General features: G+C 62.3%; 1 protein-coding gene across 1 annotated transcript; it reads left to right on the top strand.

Moving 5' to 3' along the window:
* Positions 1 to 4,043: 4,043 nt before the first annotated feature.
* FIBCD1 (fibrinogen C domain containing 1) lies at positions 4,044 to 16,819 on the top strand. The gene is made up of 7 exons (XM_041406799.1): positions 4,044 to 4,124; positions 8,737 to 9,213; positions 10,151 to 10,310; positions 11,011 to 11,147; positions 15,887 to 15,983; positions 16,163 to 16,342; positions 16,560 to 16,819. Exons 1-7 carry the CDS (start codon positions 4,053 to 4,055, stop codon positions 16,817 to 16,819), a joined length of 1,383 nt encoding a protein of 460 aa, XP_041262733.1. The 5' UTR covers positions 4,044 to 4,052.
* Positions 16,820 to 20,246: the final 3,427 nt, after the last annotated feature.

The raw sequence follows: 20,246 nt of genomic DNA, 5'->3' as shown, positions 1-20,246 counted from the left end.
GGAGCAAGACCCACACCAGGGCAGGATCCGGCCCCTCCAGGGACTCTGGGATGCCAACTTTTCAGAGAAACAGGATTACAGCACATCAGCTCCAATCAATATTCTGCCGTAGCAGAAAGCAAAGGGGAAAGAGGAACAAAAAGAGGTTTCTCATTTGCGGGGGATTTGGGGCTTTTGTTATGTTTGGAGGGAGGAGGGAAAAAAAAGCTTGAGAAAAGGCCGGGAAGGAAGAGCTGGGGGGAACAGAGCAGCACCCACCCCTGGGACACTGCTGCAGGGTGGGACCCTCCGAAACACTCAGGGTGCCAGGGAGAGGATGTGGGCATGGGGTGGGATTGGGATAGGAGCAGGGTGGGCGTGGGGTGCTCCATCTCCACCTGGCACAGAGGGTTCCATTCTTTCCACCCCAGACCGTGGCATCTGCAGCAAAGAGGGGCAAAAGTGGAGGAGAGGGTCTGGCAGAGGGGAGAGAGGAGAGGCTCAGCCCTGGTCTGGTCCTGCTGAGACCCTCACAAAGTACAACCAGGCTTGGGGATGCTCTAGACAAAATGGGAATGTTAAAGGAGGGTTTTTGGAAAGCCAAATATCTTGCAGGGAGAAGAGCAGATGTGATGCCACTGACCCTGTGCAGGCTGCAGCCCAAGACCTCTCTGTGGGTGGTTTGTGTCTCATCTGAGCCATCGATTCCTCCCGTGGAAGAAAAAGGCCCAGACACAGCCAGCGGTGTCCTGCAGTGTCACTCAGCCCTTGGGAGAGAGGCTCCTTGCTTCCCTGGCAGCCAAAACGGCCTTTCCTGCAGAGCGAGGGGGACAGAGGAGCCTGCACAGGGCAGTGCTGGGACAGGAGCTGGGGACACCCTGGGCTGCCCTGCTCCTGTGCAGGGACCCCCGCAGCAGCCAAACTCCCAGCAGAGAGAGCACCCAGCGGGGACCCGGGCGGGTTTTGTCACTCCGGGAGGTGGCCCGGTGAAGGACCAGCGAAGGACCATCCGGGCACCGCAGCGTTCTCCCGCGGCTGCTTGGGATGAGGCTCACGCTCTCCTCTGCATTCTGCGCTCTCGCCGGCGCGGGGACGAAGAGCTTTGAAGGAGCTGCCCTTTCATTATTAATATGATGATGATGTCTGACGCCCTGCGTGTGCAGCGACGGCTCTGCCTTCCCTGGCGCCCTGCCAAGGAAAGCACACGCTGTTCCTGGGGGAGGGCTCGGTGTCCCCCCCGGCCTTTCCCCAGCACCGTGTCTCGGACAGTGCCGTTGCTCCACACAGCCCCTCTCTGGGCTGGACCCACGGGACATCGGTGCTCTCACCAGCTCTGGCACCCTGGGGATGCACACCGAGTGTGGCTGAACACAACAAGGAGGGTAAAGTGCCACCCTCTTGTCCCACTGCCTGCAGTGTCCTGTCCCCACGGGACACAGCGCTGACCCGAGCCCAGCCTCTGCCCCACACCCGCACTGCAACTCTGCTCGCTGTCTTGGACCACAGCGTAGAAGAGAGCGTCTGAAATGTTTTTAAAACACTCTGTTTAGAGCTTGGGTCTGATCCTGTGTTGCTTCAGTCGTTTTCTTCCCCCAGGCCAAGCCGGGACCCCGGGGCAGTGCGGGCAGAGCCGGCTTCGGGAGGGGAAGCGCTGCCAGGAGCCGCAACTCCCAGCAGGAGCCGCAGCCTCCCGGCATCCTCACATCAAACCTCTCCCCGCTTTTGCCCTCGGGCCACAGCCTGAGACATGAATCATCCTCTCAGATGCCTATCGATCCGGGCTGGGCTGCTGGCAGAGCCCCCTCCTCACCCCGGGGGAGGGTCTGTGCCCATCGGTGCCCAGCCATCCCCGTGTGCCCAAGACAAGGTGCACCTGAGCACCCAATCCCTCCCGACACAGCCTGTGGAGCTGGGCCCAGGGCTGTGGGGCCGTGGGTCTCAGCTGGCCATGGACACCCCTTCCCATGTCCCCATTCCACAGCTACAGCCGGACACTATGACAGGAAACAGGAGGTGACACGGCTCAGTGTAAATCAGTGATGAGCCAGCCGGTGTCCCTGCTGGTTCCTGGCCCGGGCAGGGCTCACCCTGAGCATCACTCAAGCTCCCAAAAACACGGACCCCTCTGCCAGGGGAAGCAACCTCCACCCTGCTCACAGCACGGCTTGGGACAGCACTGGGGCCGGGCTGCACCCTGCACCCTCGCAGGCACCCCGGTGTCAGGGTGCAGGGGACACCCCACACCTGGCAGGGCTGCGAGGGGCCAGCCCGGCCAGCAGGCTGCCAGGCATCCCATCCTGCACCACCTCCGCCATCCGGCTGTGGGTTATGTCAAGGTATGTTGGATTGCAAATTAAGCGTCAGCTCGCTGCACGGTCCCGGCTCCATCTGCAGAAAATGAGTTGCTGGACTTGGAGAGTGTCCAGTTGTGCAGCTCGGCGTGCCTAACGCCCAGGGCTGACAAGCCACTGAATCACTCCTCCCCGCGCTGCCAGGCCACATGAAGCCAAGATGCATTTCTTTTTAATGATAAGTTTTTATTGTTTGGAGTTCAGCTTAAACAGCTTCCCGAGGGCCAGCGCCTCCTGCTTCCATCACGGCTGAGTGGAGCAGGGAGCAGAGCCCGGCTGGTGTGGGCACCCCGAGCACCAGTGACACGAGCTGGCCGGTCTCAGCTGCAAAGGGAAGTCCTTGAAAACCATCCATGGGGAAGGAGCTGGGCTGCCAGCCACGAGCATCGCCTGGTAAATCCATACAAAACATCCCTGCAGCCAAAGGCAGGATTTGCACCTGGCCGGGAGACTGCACACACCCCCCCCCAACACACACACAGGAACGATGGCTTGAGGCAACGCCTGTGCTCCCCTCCCCACCCCAGAGAGCTCTTTGGGAATATTTGCCAGCCCAGCACGCATCCAGCTCTTCCCAAAATAGGGTGTGTGCCCTGGAGAGAAGCTGCTTGAACCCCTCGTCCCCCACGCACGCACCCTGCCACCCCTGTGCCACACCTGCCCCCGCAGGGAGCCAGCCCCCACCCCAGTGAAGCCACATGGGAGCTGCTGGCATGTCCCGACTGGGGCTGAGCTCCAGGGACAGAGACCCAGGGGGGTTTGGGGGGATGCCCTCTGCCCAGGAGACAGACTCACGCTGCACGACAAGGGGCTGCAGGGCTGCCCAGGAGGTTTCCCCGGGGGATTCTCAGCCTGGAGAGAGAACTCAGCCTCCCCCCAGGCGGATTGAAGCAGCGCTGAGCCATCGCGGCTCTCACCATGCTCCTCTAAACCTCTCAGCAACGCTCCTGCCCGCAGGTCAGACAAGTGGCAAATAAAAGATTTACGGGAGGTGCGGCAGAGCTATGGGAAGGAAAACCACATCCACACGGGAGTGGCGGCACATCAGGCCGGGAGGGAGCCCTGGCACGCAGGGCCAGCACCCCGGCTTTGGGCTGGCAGCGCTGGGCTTCGGGCATCGCTGTGACCCTGGAGGGGGTGGGGGCGGCTGCTGCCTCGCCCCGCCAGCCCCAGCTCCCCGGAGATTTGCTCAGAGAGCCTCCCAGCACTTTGGCTACCCTTGGGCACAAAGGTTTGGGCGGGTGGAGATGCCAGTGCCACCCCCTCCGCCCCCCCGCCCGGCACCCTGCCCATCCCTGCCCACGGGTGGGACTGAGCCCCACCAGCTTGGGGCGTTCCACCGGAGGATGTAGGGGCGTATCTCCGGGAAGGGGGTGAGCGGGTTCCGGGGGCACCCCCCGCTCTCCCCCCCGGGCCCCTGCAGCACCCCCGATCCCGCTGGTACCAGCCCCCGCCTTACCTGCTGCCGCTCCTCCAGCTGTGCTGCCACATCTGGGCAGCTGCGGAGCCCGGGGCTGGAGGGAGGGTTCGGGTCCGGGTCCGGAATGGTTGAGGCCCTCCTCCTCCTCCTCCTCCTCCTCCTCCGCCGCCGCCGCCGCCGCCCGTCCTCCGCCGCGGCCAGCCGGGCAGCGCGGGCGGGCCGGGGGCTGCGCCGCCGGGGAGGAGGTTTGGGGGGGCTTGTGGGGGTCCGGGCACTTACTTGGGCTGGAAGTTGGCGGCGCGATGGGGAACGAGCGTTGGAAAACCGTGGGAGGAGCCTCGCAACTTGAGGATGGGCAGCAGGAGAAATCACAGGTACGGGGCGGGGGGCAAGGCGCCCAGCGCTCCCACCCAGCCCCGGGCTGCCCGGCCGGGCAGCGGGCGATGCTCCGGTGCTGCCACACGCCTCTGCCGAACCTCTACACGCTCTAAACTGCTTAAATAACCCTTTAAAAGGGATTTGGCATCTCAGCTCCGCGCTGCAGCCGGAGTCATCCCTCCCGCTTCGGGGGCTCCCGGCTCCCAACCCGCAGGAGCCGCGCTGGTTTTTGGGGGGAGGCCGGCGTTGCGGCGGGGTGCGGTGGAGCGGCGGCAGAGCCTGCGGTGACACGCCGGGATCCGGCACGTGCCCGAGCCCGTTCGCACATCCCGCTGCACGTGTGCCAGCTCCGCCAGCCCCCCGGCACGGCCGAGCAGGCAGCGAGCCCGAGAAACCCGGCAGGGCTCGGTTTGGAAGGGACATTAAAGATCGCCCAGTTCCAACCCCGCTGCCACGGGCGCCTTCCACTAGACCAGGTGGATCAAATCCCCATCCAGCCTGGCTCTGGACAGTTCTAGGGATAGGCACGGGCATGGATGCACGCTGAGCGCGGGCAGGGTGGGAAGAAGGAGTGCGGAGTACGGGGAAACGTGTCTGCGAAGAGCTGGAGGACAGCAAATCCCCAGCGAGCCTGTGAGTGAAGGGAAGGGGCCGAGAGCTGGCTGTGCTGCCCTTCCTCGGCACCCAGGAGCTGGGCAGGGTGGGGGGAGCAGCCCTGAGACACGCTGTACCCCAGGTCCGCCACTTTCCTGTCCCCTGACACCCGCAGCAAGGCGAGAGAGGGGCTTCTGCCTGACCTCTCCCTTCTGCCAGCAGCTCCCGCGCCTCCTGGAGAGGGGCTGCGCATCCCGGCAGACCCCGGACCCCCCGAGAGAGAAACCAGCCTGCCCTCCCCTCCCTGGCAGGGCTCCCTCCCTGTGCACAGCCCCTGCACGCAGGGATTCCAGCAGTGCCATCGGTTCGGAGCTGCCACCCCGCCGGTTTTGTGCCCCCCTGGCCCCGAGGGCGAGCCGGGCAGGATGGATCCGGCCCCAGCAGCCCTGGGGGGCTGGACAGGGCAGCGCGGAGCCGGATGGTTCTGGGCGGGTTCCAGGGGATGCACAGAGTTTGCCGTGCAGCCGGTGCTGCGCTCCCAGCTCCCGCAAGCCCCGGTGGAATCCCAGCCCAGCCCGCCTGCCTGCTCACCCCAGAGCGGCCCCGGGGCTCGCCATCCTCCCCGTCCTCTCTCCTCTGCTCTTCCCCACCCGCAGAGTGTGGCGTGCCGTGGCAGCGGGTGATGGCTCTGGGTGACGGAGGAGAGCAGGAAAGGGGAGCGGGATTCAGTTCAGCCGCTCCGGGAGCGCGGGGGGGACACGGCCCCGGCCCAGGGCGAGGGGATGGGGGCTGCAGCCCCGAGCCGGGCGGAGCGGGGATGGGCAGCGAGGGTGGAGAGCGACGGAGCGGTGGAGCAGAGCAAGGATGCCGACTGAGCTGCTCAGGCGGCCCGGAATGAGCGATAGGTTCGGGCTGGGGGACGGACCCTCCCTGCCCTGGGGCGGCCGCAGCGCTGGGTGGACCCCGGCAGGAAGGTGCTGGTACCTGGACTAAAGTTTGCACCAGCAGCTGAGCCTGGGCGATGCAAACACAGTGTCCACCTGCCTGGGAAGCAGAACACAGGTTCTGGTTCGTCCCTGGCTGAGGACACAGCCCAGGGGCAGAGCAGCCAGGCTGCAGGACCGCTGCCTGCCATCCCAAGGCAACGCTTGTCTGCTGAGCTGGAGAGGAACAGGGATTTTGACAGGAGAAAAGGGGACCTCTTCATCCTAGAGCATCTTCCAGGGCAGAGCTCAGCCTCTCCTGCCACCACTCTCCATCCATGATCTCCAGGGAGCAGCCACCTCTGGGTGCCCTGGGGACAAGCCAGCTCGTGTCCTCCCCTTCCCACAGGCTGCAAGTGCTGGAGCTGCTTGTCTCCATCCCCACAACAGCCAGTCTGGCTGGCTGAGTGGGCTGGGGGCTGCTTTGAGGGTCCTGATGGGATCCAGAGCTGCTCACAAAATGTGGCTGGGTCACCCAGGACACAGCCCCCATGGGTGACCAAGGGCAGATCTACTGCCTGTGCCAGGGCAGGGCATGGAGAGCCCGACTCACCAGGGACACAACCATCCCTTGGATCCTGCCTGGGGCTCCCTCCAGGGTCCAGAGCAGGTTTGCAAGTGAAGATGTGCTCATCCCAAGCAGCACTCTGTCTCACAGCTTCTCCTCTCCTCAGGAAGGAGTGATTTGAAGACACTGGGACCCCCAGCTCAATGGATATCCCCATGGGAATATCAATAACCAGGGCAGGGGGATGTCTTAGAGCTGTCCAAAAGTCTTGACAAGAATTTCAGGGGCTTGAGGCTATGGAACAGACAGCAGGAACCCCATGGATCATGAGAGCTGTGGTCACGGTGAGGCAGGAGTGTGTGGCAGGGGGTATCTGCAGGGTCCCATGCCAGCAGCTGGGCACTCTGCTGCAGTGCTGCTTTGCTGGGGGGGCTTGGGGGGACCCCCACCCAATTTTGGAGTGCTGTTGGTGCCACTGGCTGAGTTTGCCTCCTCTCCCCACTGCAGGTTGCCAGGTAACACAACCTGCCAGCAAAATGCTGTGGGACTCCTGAGGCTGCTGCCACTCAGGATCCTGCAGCCACAAGCAGAGAGGATAATTTTGGAAGGGGATTGGCCTCCAATTCCTGTTGCTGGTGGGAGGGCAGTGATAGTGTGGCTTGAAGGCTGGAAAACAGCTGGATACAGCTCCCGGTATGGTGGTACACCCGGGCAGAGCTGTGAGATTTTGGTGTGTTACAGCCCAGCTGGGAATTGTGTGGCTGTGGAAAGAGGAGCCTCATCCACTCATGGCTCTGTTCTGGGAGCCCTTACTGCTCAGGGGGGACCCTCGGGTCCTGCAGCTCCTCATGTGCCCCTCCAGCCTGGGCATGGCAGCATTGTGGGGAGCAGCAGCAGCAGTACGGGAAGGCACAAAGTCCTGGAGGTGAGGGTGCTGTCACAGCCAGGACAACCACAGGGACAGGGTCCCTGCTCACCCTGTAGATCCTAAACCCCCTGACATTGGCCTTTGGGCAGCAGCCACCCCTCCTGTCCCTTGTGTGCTTGCAGGGTGCTGAGGAGCCCAGCTGAGCCCAGGTCCTGGGTGTCCACACAAGGATCTGAGCAATGGGCATGTGCCACCTCTGTCTACCACCATCCTGCTGCCCCTGGGTGTCCCCTGTGCCCCCAAGTCAGGGCTCTGTGTCTACACACACCAGGCAAACTCCTCAATCATCTGCTTGCCCAGAGCTCCCCTTATTGCCTTTGACATCTCCTTTTAACCTGTGCGAGGGGCTGAGCCTGGGGCTGTCCCCTCACAGAGCTCCCTGCAGGTGGCTTCCCACCCAGCCCAGTGCTGTTTGCACCTGCAGCCTCACTCCGTGGAGAGGGAGAGAAAGCCAGAGCATACCTGGGGCTGGTGGGGATCCTCAGCCCCCCAGCCAGCCCCCTGCAGCTGCGGGGTCACCTTAATGCAAATGGTTGTGTGAGAGGGAATGAAATGAAGGGTGCTTGAAGGAAGGTGTCACTCCAGATAGATGTGCACGGGAGGGGACAGGGCCTGGGAAATCTTTGCAGATGCAGCAATTTTCCCCTCGTTTCTGGGGAAAGTAGTCTTTGTCTCTCTGAATCTGCAGTTTGCTGCCAGCCCTGCAATTCCTTGTGACAGCTGCGGCCAGGGTCAGGGGAAAATCACAGCCTCTGTCCTGCAGGTGTAACGAGGAGGGGAGGGGACCGGGAGCCGATGGGATCGGGTGGCAGCTCACCCGCTCTGCACCGACTGTGCTGGCACTTGAGGCTTTGCAGGGAGAAAGGCTCTTGGTGGGCATGGAGCGAGTGCCACGGGCTGAGCCGATGGGTCTGAGCAGCAGCAGAGCTGCCAGAGGGGCTGGGGGGGTCAGAGACCCTTCCCACAGCAAAGGGAGTGATTGTCACGGGCTCTCCCTTGCCAGGAGGCTCTGGGACAGATCCAAAGGCTTTGGGAGCAGCTCTGCCAGCCTCCAGCAGGAAATGAGGTGACAAGGGGGATGAAGATAAGTTGCCTGCCGTATCTGGGGGCTGCCCTATGCAGAGCAGTCCCCACGACATTCAGGGCAACGTGACCCCAGCAGCGACCCACAGCCACCCGTGATGCTCTCCCTGCGGTCCTGCTGTGAGGGACACGAGGTGTTTTCCCTTTTTCTCCCCACATTTGTGCCCAGAGCAGCAGGGAGCCCCCCACACCTCGCCTGGGGAGCCAGGGCTGCTCCAGCAGCCGAGGATCACTGCTGTAAATAAAACATGCCAGCGGAGCCGGCGGTGCCGTGCCTTCGCTCTCGTTATTATTTCATAGCCCGCTCCCAGGCTGCTCTGCTCACTCCGTGTTCGCCCGTGGCCTCCGTGTCCCTGCCAGAGCCACAGGGCTCCCTGGGGTCCCCACCCGCCCTGGGGTTCCCACCCTCGCTCCTCGGCCGATGTCATTGCCAGCCCCCAAAGCCCTGCAGAGCCTACCTCGGGGGTGGCGGGATGGGGGTGTCCTGACGGTGTGTCTGTGCCCGCCCGCAGAGGATGAGCTGTGGCTACATCCTGTGCACCGTCCTGCTCTCGGTGGCCGTGCTCCTGGCGGTGACAGTCACGGGGGCCATCCTCTTCATGAACCACTACCACACGCCCGTCACCGAGTCGCCGCCCGTCATCAGCACCAACCCCGAGGAGGCCAACGCGCTGGTGACCATCGAGAAAGCCGACAGCTCCCGCATCAACATCTTCATCGACCCCAACTGCCCCAGCGCTGCGGGCACGCTGGGCCGCGTGGAGGGGCTGCAGAGCTCCCTGCTGCGCGCCGTCACCGACCACGACGCCGAGGCCAAGGCCACCAAGAGCCAGCAGAAGGCCCTGCTGGTCACGGTGGCGGACGAGGTGGCCAAGCTGCTGAGCCACGCCGTGCAGCTGCGAGCCGACTGTGATGGCCTCAAGAAGGGGCACAGCGCCATGGGGCAGGAGCTCAGCGCCCTGCAGGGAGAGCAGGGCAGGCTCATCCAGGTGAGCAGGGCTGGCAGTGCCGGGCAGGGCTCCCTGGGGGTGGAATTCCCTGTCCCAGTGTCCCTGGGGGCATAACTCCCTGTCCCAGTGTCCCTGGGGGCACGGCTGCTTGCAGCCCCTGCCCTCAGCATCCAGGGGAGAGCTGCAGGAGAAGGAGCTGAGGTTGAAGGCAAGTGCTTGGGAATTGAAAGCTGGGAAATGTCTCCCTGCCAAACCACCCCAGTGCCAGTGAGCCAGGTGTGCAGCCTGCCACACTGTGGGTGTCCCAGCTCCAGCTCCTGTTTGGGAGCTCCAGACAGAGCCAAATACAGAACCTTCTCAAGGGCAGTTCATGCAGCAATCAGCCCCCTCTCTTTACAGTCCCCAAAATCTCCTAGCCAATGAGCGGTGTTGAAATGCTTACCTGAGCATGCCAGGGATCTGCCAGGTGTTGTAGCAAGATCCAGGGCATGGCTGGCTGCTCCATGCCTGACCCTCCTGGTACTCGACTCCCTCTGCCCAGAGCTGCTTGTTTCTCGCTGCTTCTCTTCTCTCCCCATCCTGATGCTCTGCCACGGCCACCCCGTGTCACTGTCCCAGCCTGGGTCACCTCAGGGAATGATAAGAGCTGGCGGCTGCCTCAGGACACGGCTATTCCTGCCGTCTCCGTCATCCCGTCCTCTGCCCAGAGATGCTCTTTATCCCATGGGATTGCAGCACCAATGCACCCAGGTTTGGGGATTTCTCCTCCCTGGTGGCAATAGGTGCTTATCTGGCCCCTGACCCCTGCCAAAAAGCAACAGAGATGTTTTATGGGATCTGCTGTGGATTTATGTCCCCACCAGCCCATACCCCAGCATTGCTGAGCAGAGCGGCCAAGGGGCTGGGATGTGGAAGGGATTTAACCATTTAACCACAATTGGTTAAATGTGGTCCCCCGCATGTCCCCTGCCCACAGCTGCTCTCGGAGAGCCAGACCAACATGGCTCGGCTGGTGAGCTCTGTCAGTGACGTCCTGGACACGCTGCAGAGGGAGCGCGGCGGGGCCCGGCCCCGGCTCAAGGCTGACCTGCAGCGAGCTCCGGCCAGGGGAGCACGGCCCCGCGGCTGCTCCAACGGTGAGAGGCATCCCTGCCAGCCCCGGGGGAGAGGGATGTGCCTGGGGCTGCTCGTGGGAGGGAGAAACCACCCAGCATGGGGCAAACCATCCTGGAGAAGGATTTAATACAGCGCAGGGGCTGGCGGGGAGCTGGGTAAGGAGGGAGAGGGGAAGGTGTGTCCTGGAAGGGGGAGTTCTCACCGTGCAGCTCCCGGTTGTCCATAAACCAGCCCAAAAGCTCCTTCACACTCCTGCAAACCCATCTGCTCCCCACAGAGGGTAGCAGGGACCAGGCAGAGCATCCACCTCCATCGGATGTGGAGGGTGTTTATCCCTGCAAGGGATAAAGGATCACGTTCCTCAGCGTTGGGCTGAGATGCAGCTGAGGGAGCCTGTGCTGGAGCTGGGAGCCCACAGCCTCCCTGGGCATTGGCTCTCCCTTGTCCCCATCTGGGTCCCAGCTTGCCCTTGCCATCTCACAGGGACGTGAGGACAGTCCCTGCCAGCTCCTGGGGAGTCCCCAGGGTGGTGGCATCCCCCTTGGCACTGCTCACCCCGAGCATCGGAGGAGAAGGGAGGGAAAGAGCAAAGTAGCACCAAGCTGGCAGCTAGAGCTGGCAGCAAGGCTGGGAGGCTGGAAGAAATGGCAAGACATTAAATTAGGCCATTAATTAACCAGCTTTCCCCTCACTCCACCCCACCCCAATGGCACGCTGCAGGCTCCCGGCCCCGAGACTGCTTTGACATCTATGCCAGTGGACAGCAGGAGGATGGCATTTACTCCATCTTCCCCACCCACTACCCCGATGGCTTCCAGGTCTACTGTGACATGACGACGGACGGGGGCGGCTGGACGGTGAGCTGCCACCACGCTGGGGACACTGGTGATGGCACTGCTGGCCAGGGGCTGGCCCCGTGCCGGGCTGCTGGGCGTGGGACACGTCACTTTGGACACTTGGGGGTGTCATCAGGAGGGCAATCAATGTCAGGGAGGCCTGGCTGTGCAGCCAGAGCTTCCCAGTGGTGCCAGGCAGAGCCCTGAGCTGGAGCCCAGTGCCTGCCCTGGGCTGGGGAGCTGGGCTGGAGCTGGAGGGGGTTCAGGCAGGGACGTGGGTGCCACCTCTGGAATTTGTCATTGTCAGCAGGGCTGGTCTGTGCTTGTGTGCCTGTGCTTTGCCCCGTGGAGCCCGTGAGGCAGTGCTGGGCTCAGGGCAGACCCCAGACCCCACGTTTGGCCTCATCTGAGGCCGGGGTGCCCGGGGCAGCTCTGCTGATTCACTGCCTGTCCGATTCACTCTGCTGCAGCCACTGCCATGTGCTGCAATCACAGTAACGGGGCAGGGAGCAGGGCTGGGGGCACGGCTCTGCCAGCCCCAGGCCCCGGGGAGCAGCTGGGTGCAAGCAGCCAGCAGCTCCCTGCCCTGCAGGGCATCACTTGGGGTGCCAGTGGGACTGAGAGAGGGTGCCAGGAGGTGGTGGGGTCTCACCAGGAGGGGTGGGCAGGCAGCCTCTGCCCTGAGGACACGCTGGGTGAGCCGAGCTGGGCAGCACCCCTCCAGCTGGGCGCTCTGGGAAACAAATCCCCACGATCTGATTCCCCTAAGCAGCTTTGAGCAGGGCCAGGAGGGAGCTTAGCCCCCCTGCCCTCAGGGGCTGATGAGCCTTCGGCCTCCGAGAGCCCACCCTGGGCAGGAGGAACCTCTGGTGTCTGGGTGGAACCAGCAGCTCCAGTGGGGAAACTGAGGCACAGCACAGCCGGGCACCTCAGCTCTTGGGGGCTTACAGAGGGGAGGGGGGGACCCTTCTCGCTCCCCAAGGTGCAGAGGGTCCATGCAAACCCCGTGCACAGTCTGCAGAGCCTCCAGCAGCCCCAGCCAAGCCTGAAGAGCAGCCCAAGGTGATTAGCGAGGCACTCAGAGGCTTATTTAAAGCTGCAGCAGGCGGGAGGGCTGGGCTGGGCAGGGGGCACAGCAGTGACTCTAAGCCTGGCAGCACCGGGAGGGTCTGGGAGTGGGGTGGCACAGGCACCAGCTCGGCTCTGCCCTGCCTTGGTGGGGCGAGGAGCCAAACCTGGCTCTGCTGGATCCCAGAGGCAGCCAGAGCTGGGCTGGGGGTGCACACCCCAGGCTCCTGTTTCTTGGGGCAGCAGAGGGTCCCAAACGTGCCTCCAGTCCCCTGGGAGCAGGGATTGTCTCAGGAATCTCTGGGGGGCTGGGGGTGTGGGGGCACTGGCTGATCCAGGCTGCAGGTAACTCATGGCACAGCTGGGTGCCGTGGGACAGAGCCTGGGAAATTTCCCTTCCCTTCCCTTCCCTTCCCTTCCCTTCCCTCCTCTCCCCTCCTCCTCCTCCTCCTCCTCTCTGGAGCGATTTCTCCTGACATTTGGGCTTATTTGCATGTGGGTGGGTGGGTGGAAGAGATGGCAGCAGCTGAATCAGTTTTGACTCGGAGCTGCTGAGCTCAGCTTTAGGCTGCCTGGACAGCTCCGAGGCCATGGGGGCCGGGGGTGAGCTCAGGACCTCACTGTCCCCACAGCCAGATGTGAGAGGCAGGTCCTGCTTGCTCTCTGTCCCACCCTGGGGAAGGCTGAGCAAGGCAGGGCTGGTTTGTCCCCCCTGGGTGCTGCCCAGCAGCAGTAGGGCCACGTTTCTGTGGGTCTGGGTCAGTGCCCACCGGTGCTGATGGAGCATCCTCATCCTGCAGTGGCTGCCCTGTGAGTGCCCAGCCCAGCTCTGCCCCTCACTCTCACCTCTGGCTCTTTCTTAAAGTAATGACAGCGTGGTAGAGGTCAAGGGAGCTCAGCAGCCCAGGAGGGCTCAAAAAGTTGCCTGTACACATGATGTTGCCTTCAGAATGTCTTGGCAAATGCCCCACGTTCCTCCCAGTGCCCCTGAGCCTCCATTGGCTCCTCCTTTGGGGCAAAATCCCCTGGGATCAGCACCTCAGCTCCGTGAGCAGCAGTGCTCTGTGTGCCTCAGCATCACCTCCATGTGCAGTGTGCGCTGGGAAATGCTGGGAAAGCCAAAGAGTGCAGGAGAAGAGGCTGTGCCAGCAGGGCAAGGGCTCTGGTGACATTAAGTGACAGCTTCCAGCTTCAGGGGTACGTGCTGTGCTGGGACACTGGTGGGGACAGCCTCACCAGCCTGCTCAGCCCCTGCTGGAGGGGTCCCGGAGAGGGATGGGGCTGGGCAGACACTGGGCTGGGGTAAACCCCAGGCAGGGGCTGAGAGGAGCCACAGAAACACGCTCTGTCTCCAAAGGATGTGCTTCATGTGTCACCGCAAACAGGACAAGACAATTCTGCTGGCAGGGCCAGGCAGGAGCAGCTCCTGGGACGGGCAGTGCTGCCACTGTGGTGTCCCCAGGCTGTCCCAAGGGACTGGCACTTGCTGGGGACTGGCTCTGCACTGCCCAGAGCCTTCTCCCTGCTGTGGCAGGGCTCAGAGGACACCCTGGGGACAGGGCTGCAGGGTCTGTGCCGTGGCTGCCAAGCTTGGCCCAGGAGCCTCAGCTCTGTGGTGCTGAAGTGATGGCTGAGCATGTCCCCACACTGGGAGTTTCAAGCCCTCCAGGAGTCTGGTGGAGCTGAGGGAGAGGAAGCTGCCAGTGTCATGGCAGGCACAGCTTGGTGCTCCCACTTTTCTCTGCTTTTAACCCACTTTTCAGGGTTTGTGGCTTTGCAGAAGCCTGTCCCTGCCCCACAGGGGCAACTGGGGGAGGCAGAGAATGAGAGAGATAAATATTTCAGCCTTGCCTTTAAAGAAGGGAGGGAAATCCTTTTTGCTTAAGAGGGGGGTGATGCATATTTGATGAGGAGGAAAAGAGCAGCGAGGCAGGGCTGGAGCACCAAGAGCCTGCGGGTCACTGGTGCACCCAGCACTCCCAGGGGGTGACCAGGAGGCTCCCACAGCCCTGCCTGCACCTGGTGGGTGCACAAAAGAGGCACAGAAGGGACTGTGCATGAGAGATGATGAGGATGGAGCAGGAGACTCGGGAGGACACAGGAACTTCAGCACCCACCAGAACCAACCTGGTCTGAGCCCCCTTGGGGCTGAGCCTGGTGGGCAGAGGGGCACTGAAGGCTTCTCCTGGGGTGATTCCTGAGGTTCAGGCAGTGGAACTGTGTCCCACATGCTTCCCTGGGCGCCACTCAGGCAATTGGCCTACTTAGAACCGTGGGTCAAAGCCGATTAGAGGGAGCCCTGGTGCTGCAGCCAGCACCTTCCCCAGCACCAGCCTGGAGCCGCTGGTGCCTGGGGAAAAGCAGCTTCAGGCCCCTGGCCAGCCACGCTGTCCCCCTTTCCCAACAAGCCTGAAGAAAGCCCCTTTAAATGGGCTTAACCACGGCTTCTCAAGTGCTCAAGGCGGGGATAAAAATTAAGGCTCTAATTCTAGAAGGTAAGTACAGCAGGATCAGAGCTGTGCCGTGCCCAGGAGTGTGCCGGAGCCTCCGCCAGCACACCCAGCCCCAAAAACACCCACCTGGGGAAGGGCAAGCACTGAGAGGTTCACAAGGAGGTTCTGCTTCACATGCCAGGATGAAACCCTGTGTGGGAGGGCAGGAGCAGCTGGGGGAGCAAAACACAGTGTCTTCAGCAAAGCCCGGCCGACTTCAGGGCTCATCCACATCCCCCAATCCTGGGGAGCTGGAAGCTCGGCTGGGCAGCTCAGCCCAGCTCTGAAGATGGGGTGCTCTGGCCCTGGGCTGCCAGAGCCTGGGAGGGCTCTGCCTAAATCACCCAGTGTCCCAGCTGTCCCCTCCACGGCCTCGTGGAGCTCGGTGGGAGCGGGGCAGGCTTGCTCAGCCAACTTTAATGCAATTAAGCCAGAGCTGGAGGCTTAATTAAGTTCAAATGGTCGGGCATGAAGCAGCATTTTCTGGATCGCTGTCAATAAATCAAACCCAAAAGTATGGATAAAAGGGGATGAAACACACAGGGCACATGGGCCGATGAGCAGATGGGAGAGGAAAAGGGAAAGGCTCCGAGCAGAAAAGCTGCATTGAGCCCTGGGATCTGGCTGGGATCTGGGGGCTCTGCAGGGCTCAGGGCAGTCAGCAGGCAGCTCCACAGTTAATTTCTCTGGGAGATTAATGAGGCTGTCACAGAGATGATGTTTTATAACGGGGTGCCTGCCCAGGAGAGCAAGGAGACCCAGGAGGAAGAAATCAGCCCCGCTGGGTTTTCGCAGATCTGAGCACCCACGGCTGGCAGGAGAGCTCACAGGGCAGCCCGTGCTGCAGGACAGACCTCGGGTCGTGCCCTGCGTGTCTCTGCTCCCCCGGGCAGGAGCAGACCCCGGCTGTCCGGGTGCCCCCCGCTCCAGGGACACCGACGACTTCCCAAGGAGCTTCAGGTGTCCTGAGCTCTGCTCACATTTCCAGACAGAGCATCCTGTGAAGGGTTTTGCCTGAACAGACTCGCCCACCCCTGGGATCGAGCATTTCCCCGGGGAGCTCATCCCTGTGTAATTACTGAGCCGACACGGTTTAATTTGTGCCGCTGTCTAATTAGGCAGTGGCAGGGAGGGGTGGGCAGCATGGTGGGGAGCAGAGGGGGTGCAGCCCCACAGCTGATGCTCTTTGTGTGTTCCCAGGTGTTCCAGCGGCGGGAGGACGGCTCTGTGAACTTTTTCCGTGGCTGGGAAGCCTACCGGGATGGCTTCGGGAAGCTGACAGGAGAGCACTGGTTAGGTGTGTGGGGTCGCTGCTGGGTCCCGGCAAAGCCTGCGCTCCCCTGGGGACGTCTGGGGTTTCTTTGCCACGGAGGGGACACCGAGACCCCCCTGCACAGCACCCACGGGCTGGGAGCGGCGGGCTGGGGGCACCCCATCCCCGCGGGGTCCCCACACTGACCCCTTTCCCTCGGCCAGGGCTGAAGAGGATCCACCTGCTGACGGTGCAGGGCAGCTACGAGCTCCGCATCGACCTGGAGGACTTCGACAACGGCACCGCCTTCGCCCACTACGGCAGCTTCGGGGTGGGGCTCTTCTCTGTGGACCCCGAGGAGGACGGGTACCCCATCAGCATCGCCGACTACTCAGGGACAGCAGGTGGGGCAGCAGGACGGGGTGTTCACCCCATCCCCTTGCTGGGGTGTTGCAGGGTCCTCTGGCAGCAGCAGTGGATGCATCCCTGCGGCCTCGGGGAGCTGGAGGGGGGTGAGGTTGGAGGAGCCCCATGGTAGGAGCCGCACTGGGATGGGTGGCCAGAGGAACCCCCCGGGGCAGGGCAGGAGGTGCCCATCAGGATTCCTTTTCCCTGGGACAGGTGACTCCTTCCTGAAGCACAACGGGATGAAGTTCACCACCAAGGACCTGGACAACGACCACTCGGAGAACAACTGCGCCGCTTTCTACCACGGCGCCTGGTGGTACCGCAACTGCCACACGTCCAACCTCAACGGGCAGTACCTCAAGGGCCACCACAGCTCCTACGCCGACGGCATCGAGTGGTCCTCCTGGACCGGCTGGCAGTATTCCCTCAAGTTCACCGAGATGAAGATCCGGCCCATCCGGGAGGAGAATTAGCTGATGGCATGAGCCCCCTGCACCGTGCCCGGTCCCCTGCCCTTCCCCAGCACCCTGCAGCCCCACTCCCTCAGCTGCCGTCCTCCCCATCCTCTCTGAGGGCTTGCCCACCTCTGAGGGGCCCCTGGGGAGCATCTGCTGCCAGTAAGGGTGACTTTGGCTCCTGGGCACCCACAGATGTTGCCAGACCTTTGCTTCCCTCTGCCGTGGCTCCCCTGCAGCCAGACCAGGTGTCCTGGCCAGAGTGTGACCCATGGCCTGTGCTTGTGGCTGGGGCAGAGAGGATGCAGTGTTTGGGCAGAGGTGCCCAGCAGGGCCCTGCAAGGAAGGAAGGGGCTGCCTGCAGGGAAGGAAGGAGGGAGGGAGGGATGCAACAGCCCAGGCAGGCTGAGCACCTCTGGTCACCTCTGCTCTGGGCACTGACACCTGGCAGTGGGCTTGCCAAGCTGGCAAGGGGCTGGGGACACTTGTCATGGGGAACCCCAGGCCCCCCAAACCCCCAGGACTGGGATGAGGTTGCTGCTCCACAGCTCCAGCTCCCCCCATGGTGCTACTGGTGATGGGGAGGGCTCAGCTGCGTCAGCCTGACCGTGCCAGCAATTCCTTCTCTGGACTGCAGAACGCTCTCCTCTGCCCCTGCAAGGGCAACGCAGCTGGGGAGGGACAACCACCAGCTCCTTAGTCCCTGTTGTCCCTGTCCTGACTCCTGGAGCCTCCCAGCAGGTCAGGACACCCCAAAGTGAGCCAGAACAGCGCTGCAAGGACGCACACCCAGAACTGAGCACGGCATGGAGCTGTTTTGGCAGTGCTGGGGAAACAGGGAGAACAACAAGGAAGAGGAAGAGGTGAGGAAGGCTCACTTCCCAACACAGCTCTGCCTGCATTTCACAGCCCCTCCCTCCCAACCAGACCCACTCGGATTCACATCGGACTTTCACCATCCAAAAGCTGTGACCTTTCCCCAAACCCTTTGGGCAGCTCAGCCACATCTCCCAGTGAGCCCCCTCTGTTTGCTGCTGGCCTGGGCACCCGCATTCATTTCCACCCCGGCTGAGCTGCGGCACTGGCTCGGCACCTGCAGATATCCAAAGCCTTTCATTTCCTCAAATCCCGTTAAGGTTTTGCAAAAGAGAAGCCCCAAGTGGGGCTTAGCATCTGCAGGGCCCTGATAACCAGGCAGCAGCACCAGCCGGCCCAAGCAGGAGCTGCCATGGGCTGTGGGACTGACGTCTCCTGCTGGCTCCCTGGAAGGACTCAAATGGGGGATTTTGTCCAAAAAAACCGAGAACCAAATGTGAGCAGAGTCTGGACGGAGAGAGGAGGGGACAGACAGAACCCTGCCACCCTTTACATCATTCTCTGCCTGTGCTACAGCAGAGCCCTGCCCCAAGAAACACCATCAGACAGACGGATGGACAGAGGAGGGGAGGAAAACTCCCCCTGTCTCCTTTTCCAGAGGAGCTTAAATCACGGGGAGATCAAAGGCTCAGCGTCCCAACTGTGCCGGGTTTGTACTGCCCTCTGTGATTCTTCTTTTTTTTAAGCCTTCCCCACCTCGGATCTTGTGCTGGACAAGATCTCTCACCTGCTGGGTGAGTGGCTGTCTGTCTGCCCTGACAGAGAAATGGACAAACGATGCACTGGGATCACCACAGCTTTTTACTCTGCCAGAGAGATCCTTCAGAGCCCTCAGCTGAGGGAGAGCTCTGAGTGAAGGGCACTCAGCTCTACACACTCCATCCGTGCCCAGAGCAGCTGGTCAGGGTTTTCTGGAACAATGGGAACTGGGGGGGCTCAGCAGTGGCATTTCTCAGCACAACAGCAGGAGCCCTGACAGCTTCCAAGGAGCTTCCTGCATTCCACTGGACCTTTCTGGAAAGGGTCCTGCCTGCACCCATCTTTACTTTTCCATCCGTTATTTTGGTGGATTAGCTGTAGCTGGGTTTTCTGGTGCTTTGGGCAGGAATGCACGTGGAACCATGTGCCAGGTGGGAAGGCTCATCCCCCACAGACCCCTCCACTGGCGTTCTGCTGTGCCAGGGAGGGAACGTTGTACATTGGTTTGTTGGTAGCACATCCTTGTGTAACTGCCTGTGTCACCCAGGACCCCCCAGAGATTTGTTTTGACTTGCACGAGAGGTATTTAATCCATGCCAAGACGCAGGATTTCCCAGGATTATTCCCAAGAGCTCATGCCTTGCTCCATGGCCCTGGATTAGGTTAAACCCATCTGTGGTGACACCTCCCTGGAAAGGGATGGACAGGGGTGACTGGGGGTCTGGGATGTGGCCATGGACCTTCCCAGAGAAGCCCCGGGCCAGGCCGTGGTGTGTAGCAGTGCTGTGAAGTCTAGGTCATGTGTGAGTGTGTCCAACGCTGTACATGTGGACTTTCTAAACTCCTTAATAAAAGGATCTCATCGTTACCCACCGTGTGACACCTGTGACAGCACAGGGACACGGCCAGAGGGACAGCAGAGGGAGTGACACTGAGTCACTGCAGCTCCTCGCTGTGCTGGGGGATGGCTCCTGCCCCGTGCCAGGCTCATGGCACAGCACCCTTGGGGACCTGCCCACCACACCAAAACCACTCTGCAAAACAAGAGGGGGGCTGAGGAGGCTTCCCAGCCCAAACCAAGGCCCTGCAGGACCTTGGGGTGGCTCTGGGACTGGGAGGGTGGCAGGTGTCTGTGCCAAGGGGACCTGCCCCGATGGACAGAGCACCGAGCGATGTCCCCAGTCCCTCCCTGCTGCCCACTCCACATGCCACTACCACAGCCCAGGACAGACCTGGAGGGGACAGCAGGGTGCCTCGGGGACCATGTTCCAGCACTGGTGGCTGTGTGTGTTGGCCAGGGAGGGTGGGAGCACTTGGGCACGTCCATGTGGGGCCAAGCCCTGGGCGGGTTTGGGGTGCAGGGGTCTCCAGTGGTGCCTGTGCACACAAACAGATGGGTGGGACCCCCAACAGCTGCACACAGGACACACCAGCCAGACGAGGGGGACACACTTGAGACCCTCCATCCCAGCAGCATCCCTGACAGCCGCCAGGGACACAAGGCCAGCTCCCAGCTGCTCCTCCAAATGAGGCAGCAAACAAAGGCGGCGCGTTAATGAGCGGTGTTGCCGTGTTCCCATTGTGGCAGCTCCACCAACCCCTGTCCCCTCTGTCCCCTCTCCAGCTCCCTCCCCGAGGATCCCACCCTCCTCTCTCTGTGGCCACACGCCCAAGGGGTGACATGGCAATCACCACCCGTGGCTATTTAATGGCCCAAGGAGAGCTGGCCGCTCATCCGGACACACGGTGGGCAGAGAGGTGCCAGGAGTGGCGGCACCGGGCAGCACCGAGGTAAGCAGAGGTAAGTGACTGCTGCCCGTGTGTCTGTCTGTCTGTCTGTCTGTCCCTGCTTTACACCCCTGCCTCAATG

This window comes from Onychostruthus taczanowskii, unplaced genomic scaffold (genome assembly GCF_017590055.1).
Source record: "Onychostruthus taczanowskii isolate IOZ18803 unplaced genomic scaffold, ASM1759005v1 scaffold25, whole genome shotgun sequence".
In the NCBI taxonomy this organism is placed as follows: domain Eukaryota; kingdom Metazoa; phylum Chordata; class Aves; order Passeriformes; family Passeridae; genus Onychostruthus; species Onychostruthus taczanowskii.
This window is presented reverse-complemented; position numbering and strand designations above follow the sequence as displayed.

What these genes read in the sequence shown, in the direction of transcription:
- FIBCD1 (XM_041406799.1), top strand. Translation starts at nt 4,053, where the DNA reads ATGGGGAACGAGCGTTGGAAAACCGTGGGAGGAGCCTCGCAACTTGAG. An exon ending in AGCAGGGCAGGCTCATCCAG is followed by an intron (nt 9,214 to 10,150) that starts GTGAGCAGGGCT and finishes CCCTGCCCACAG; the next exon opens with CTGCTCTCGGAGAGCCAGAC. An exon ending in CGGACGGGGGCGGCTGGACG is followed by an intron (nt 11,148 to 15,886) that starts GTGAGCTGCCAC and finishes GTGTGTTCCCAG; the next exon opens with GTGTTCCAGCGGCGGGAGGA.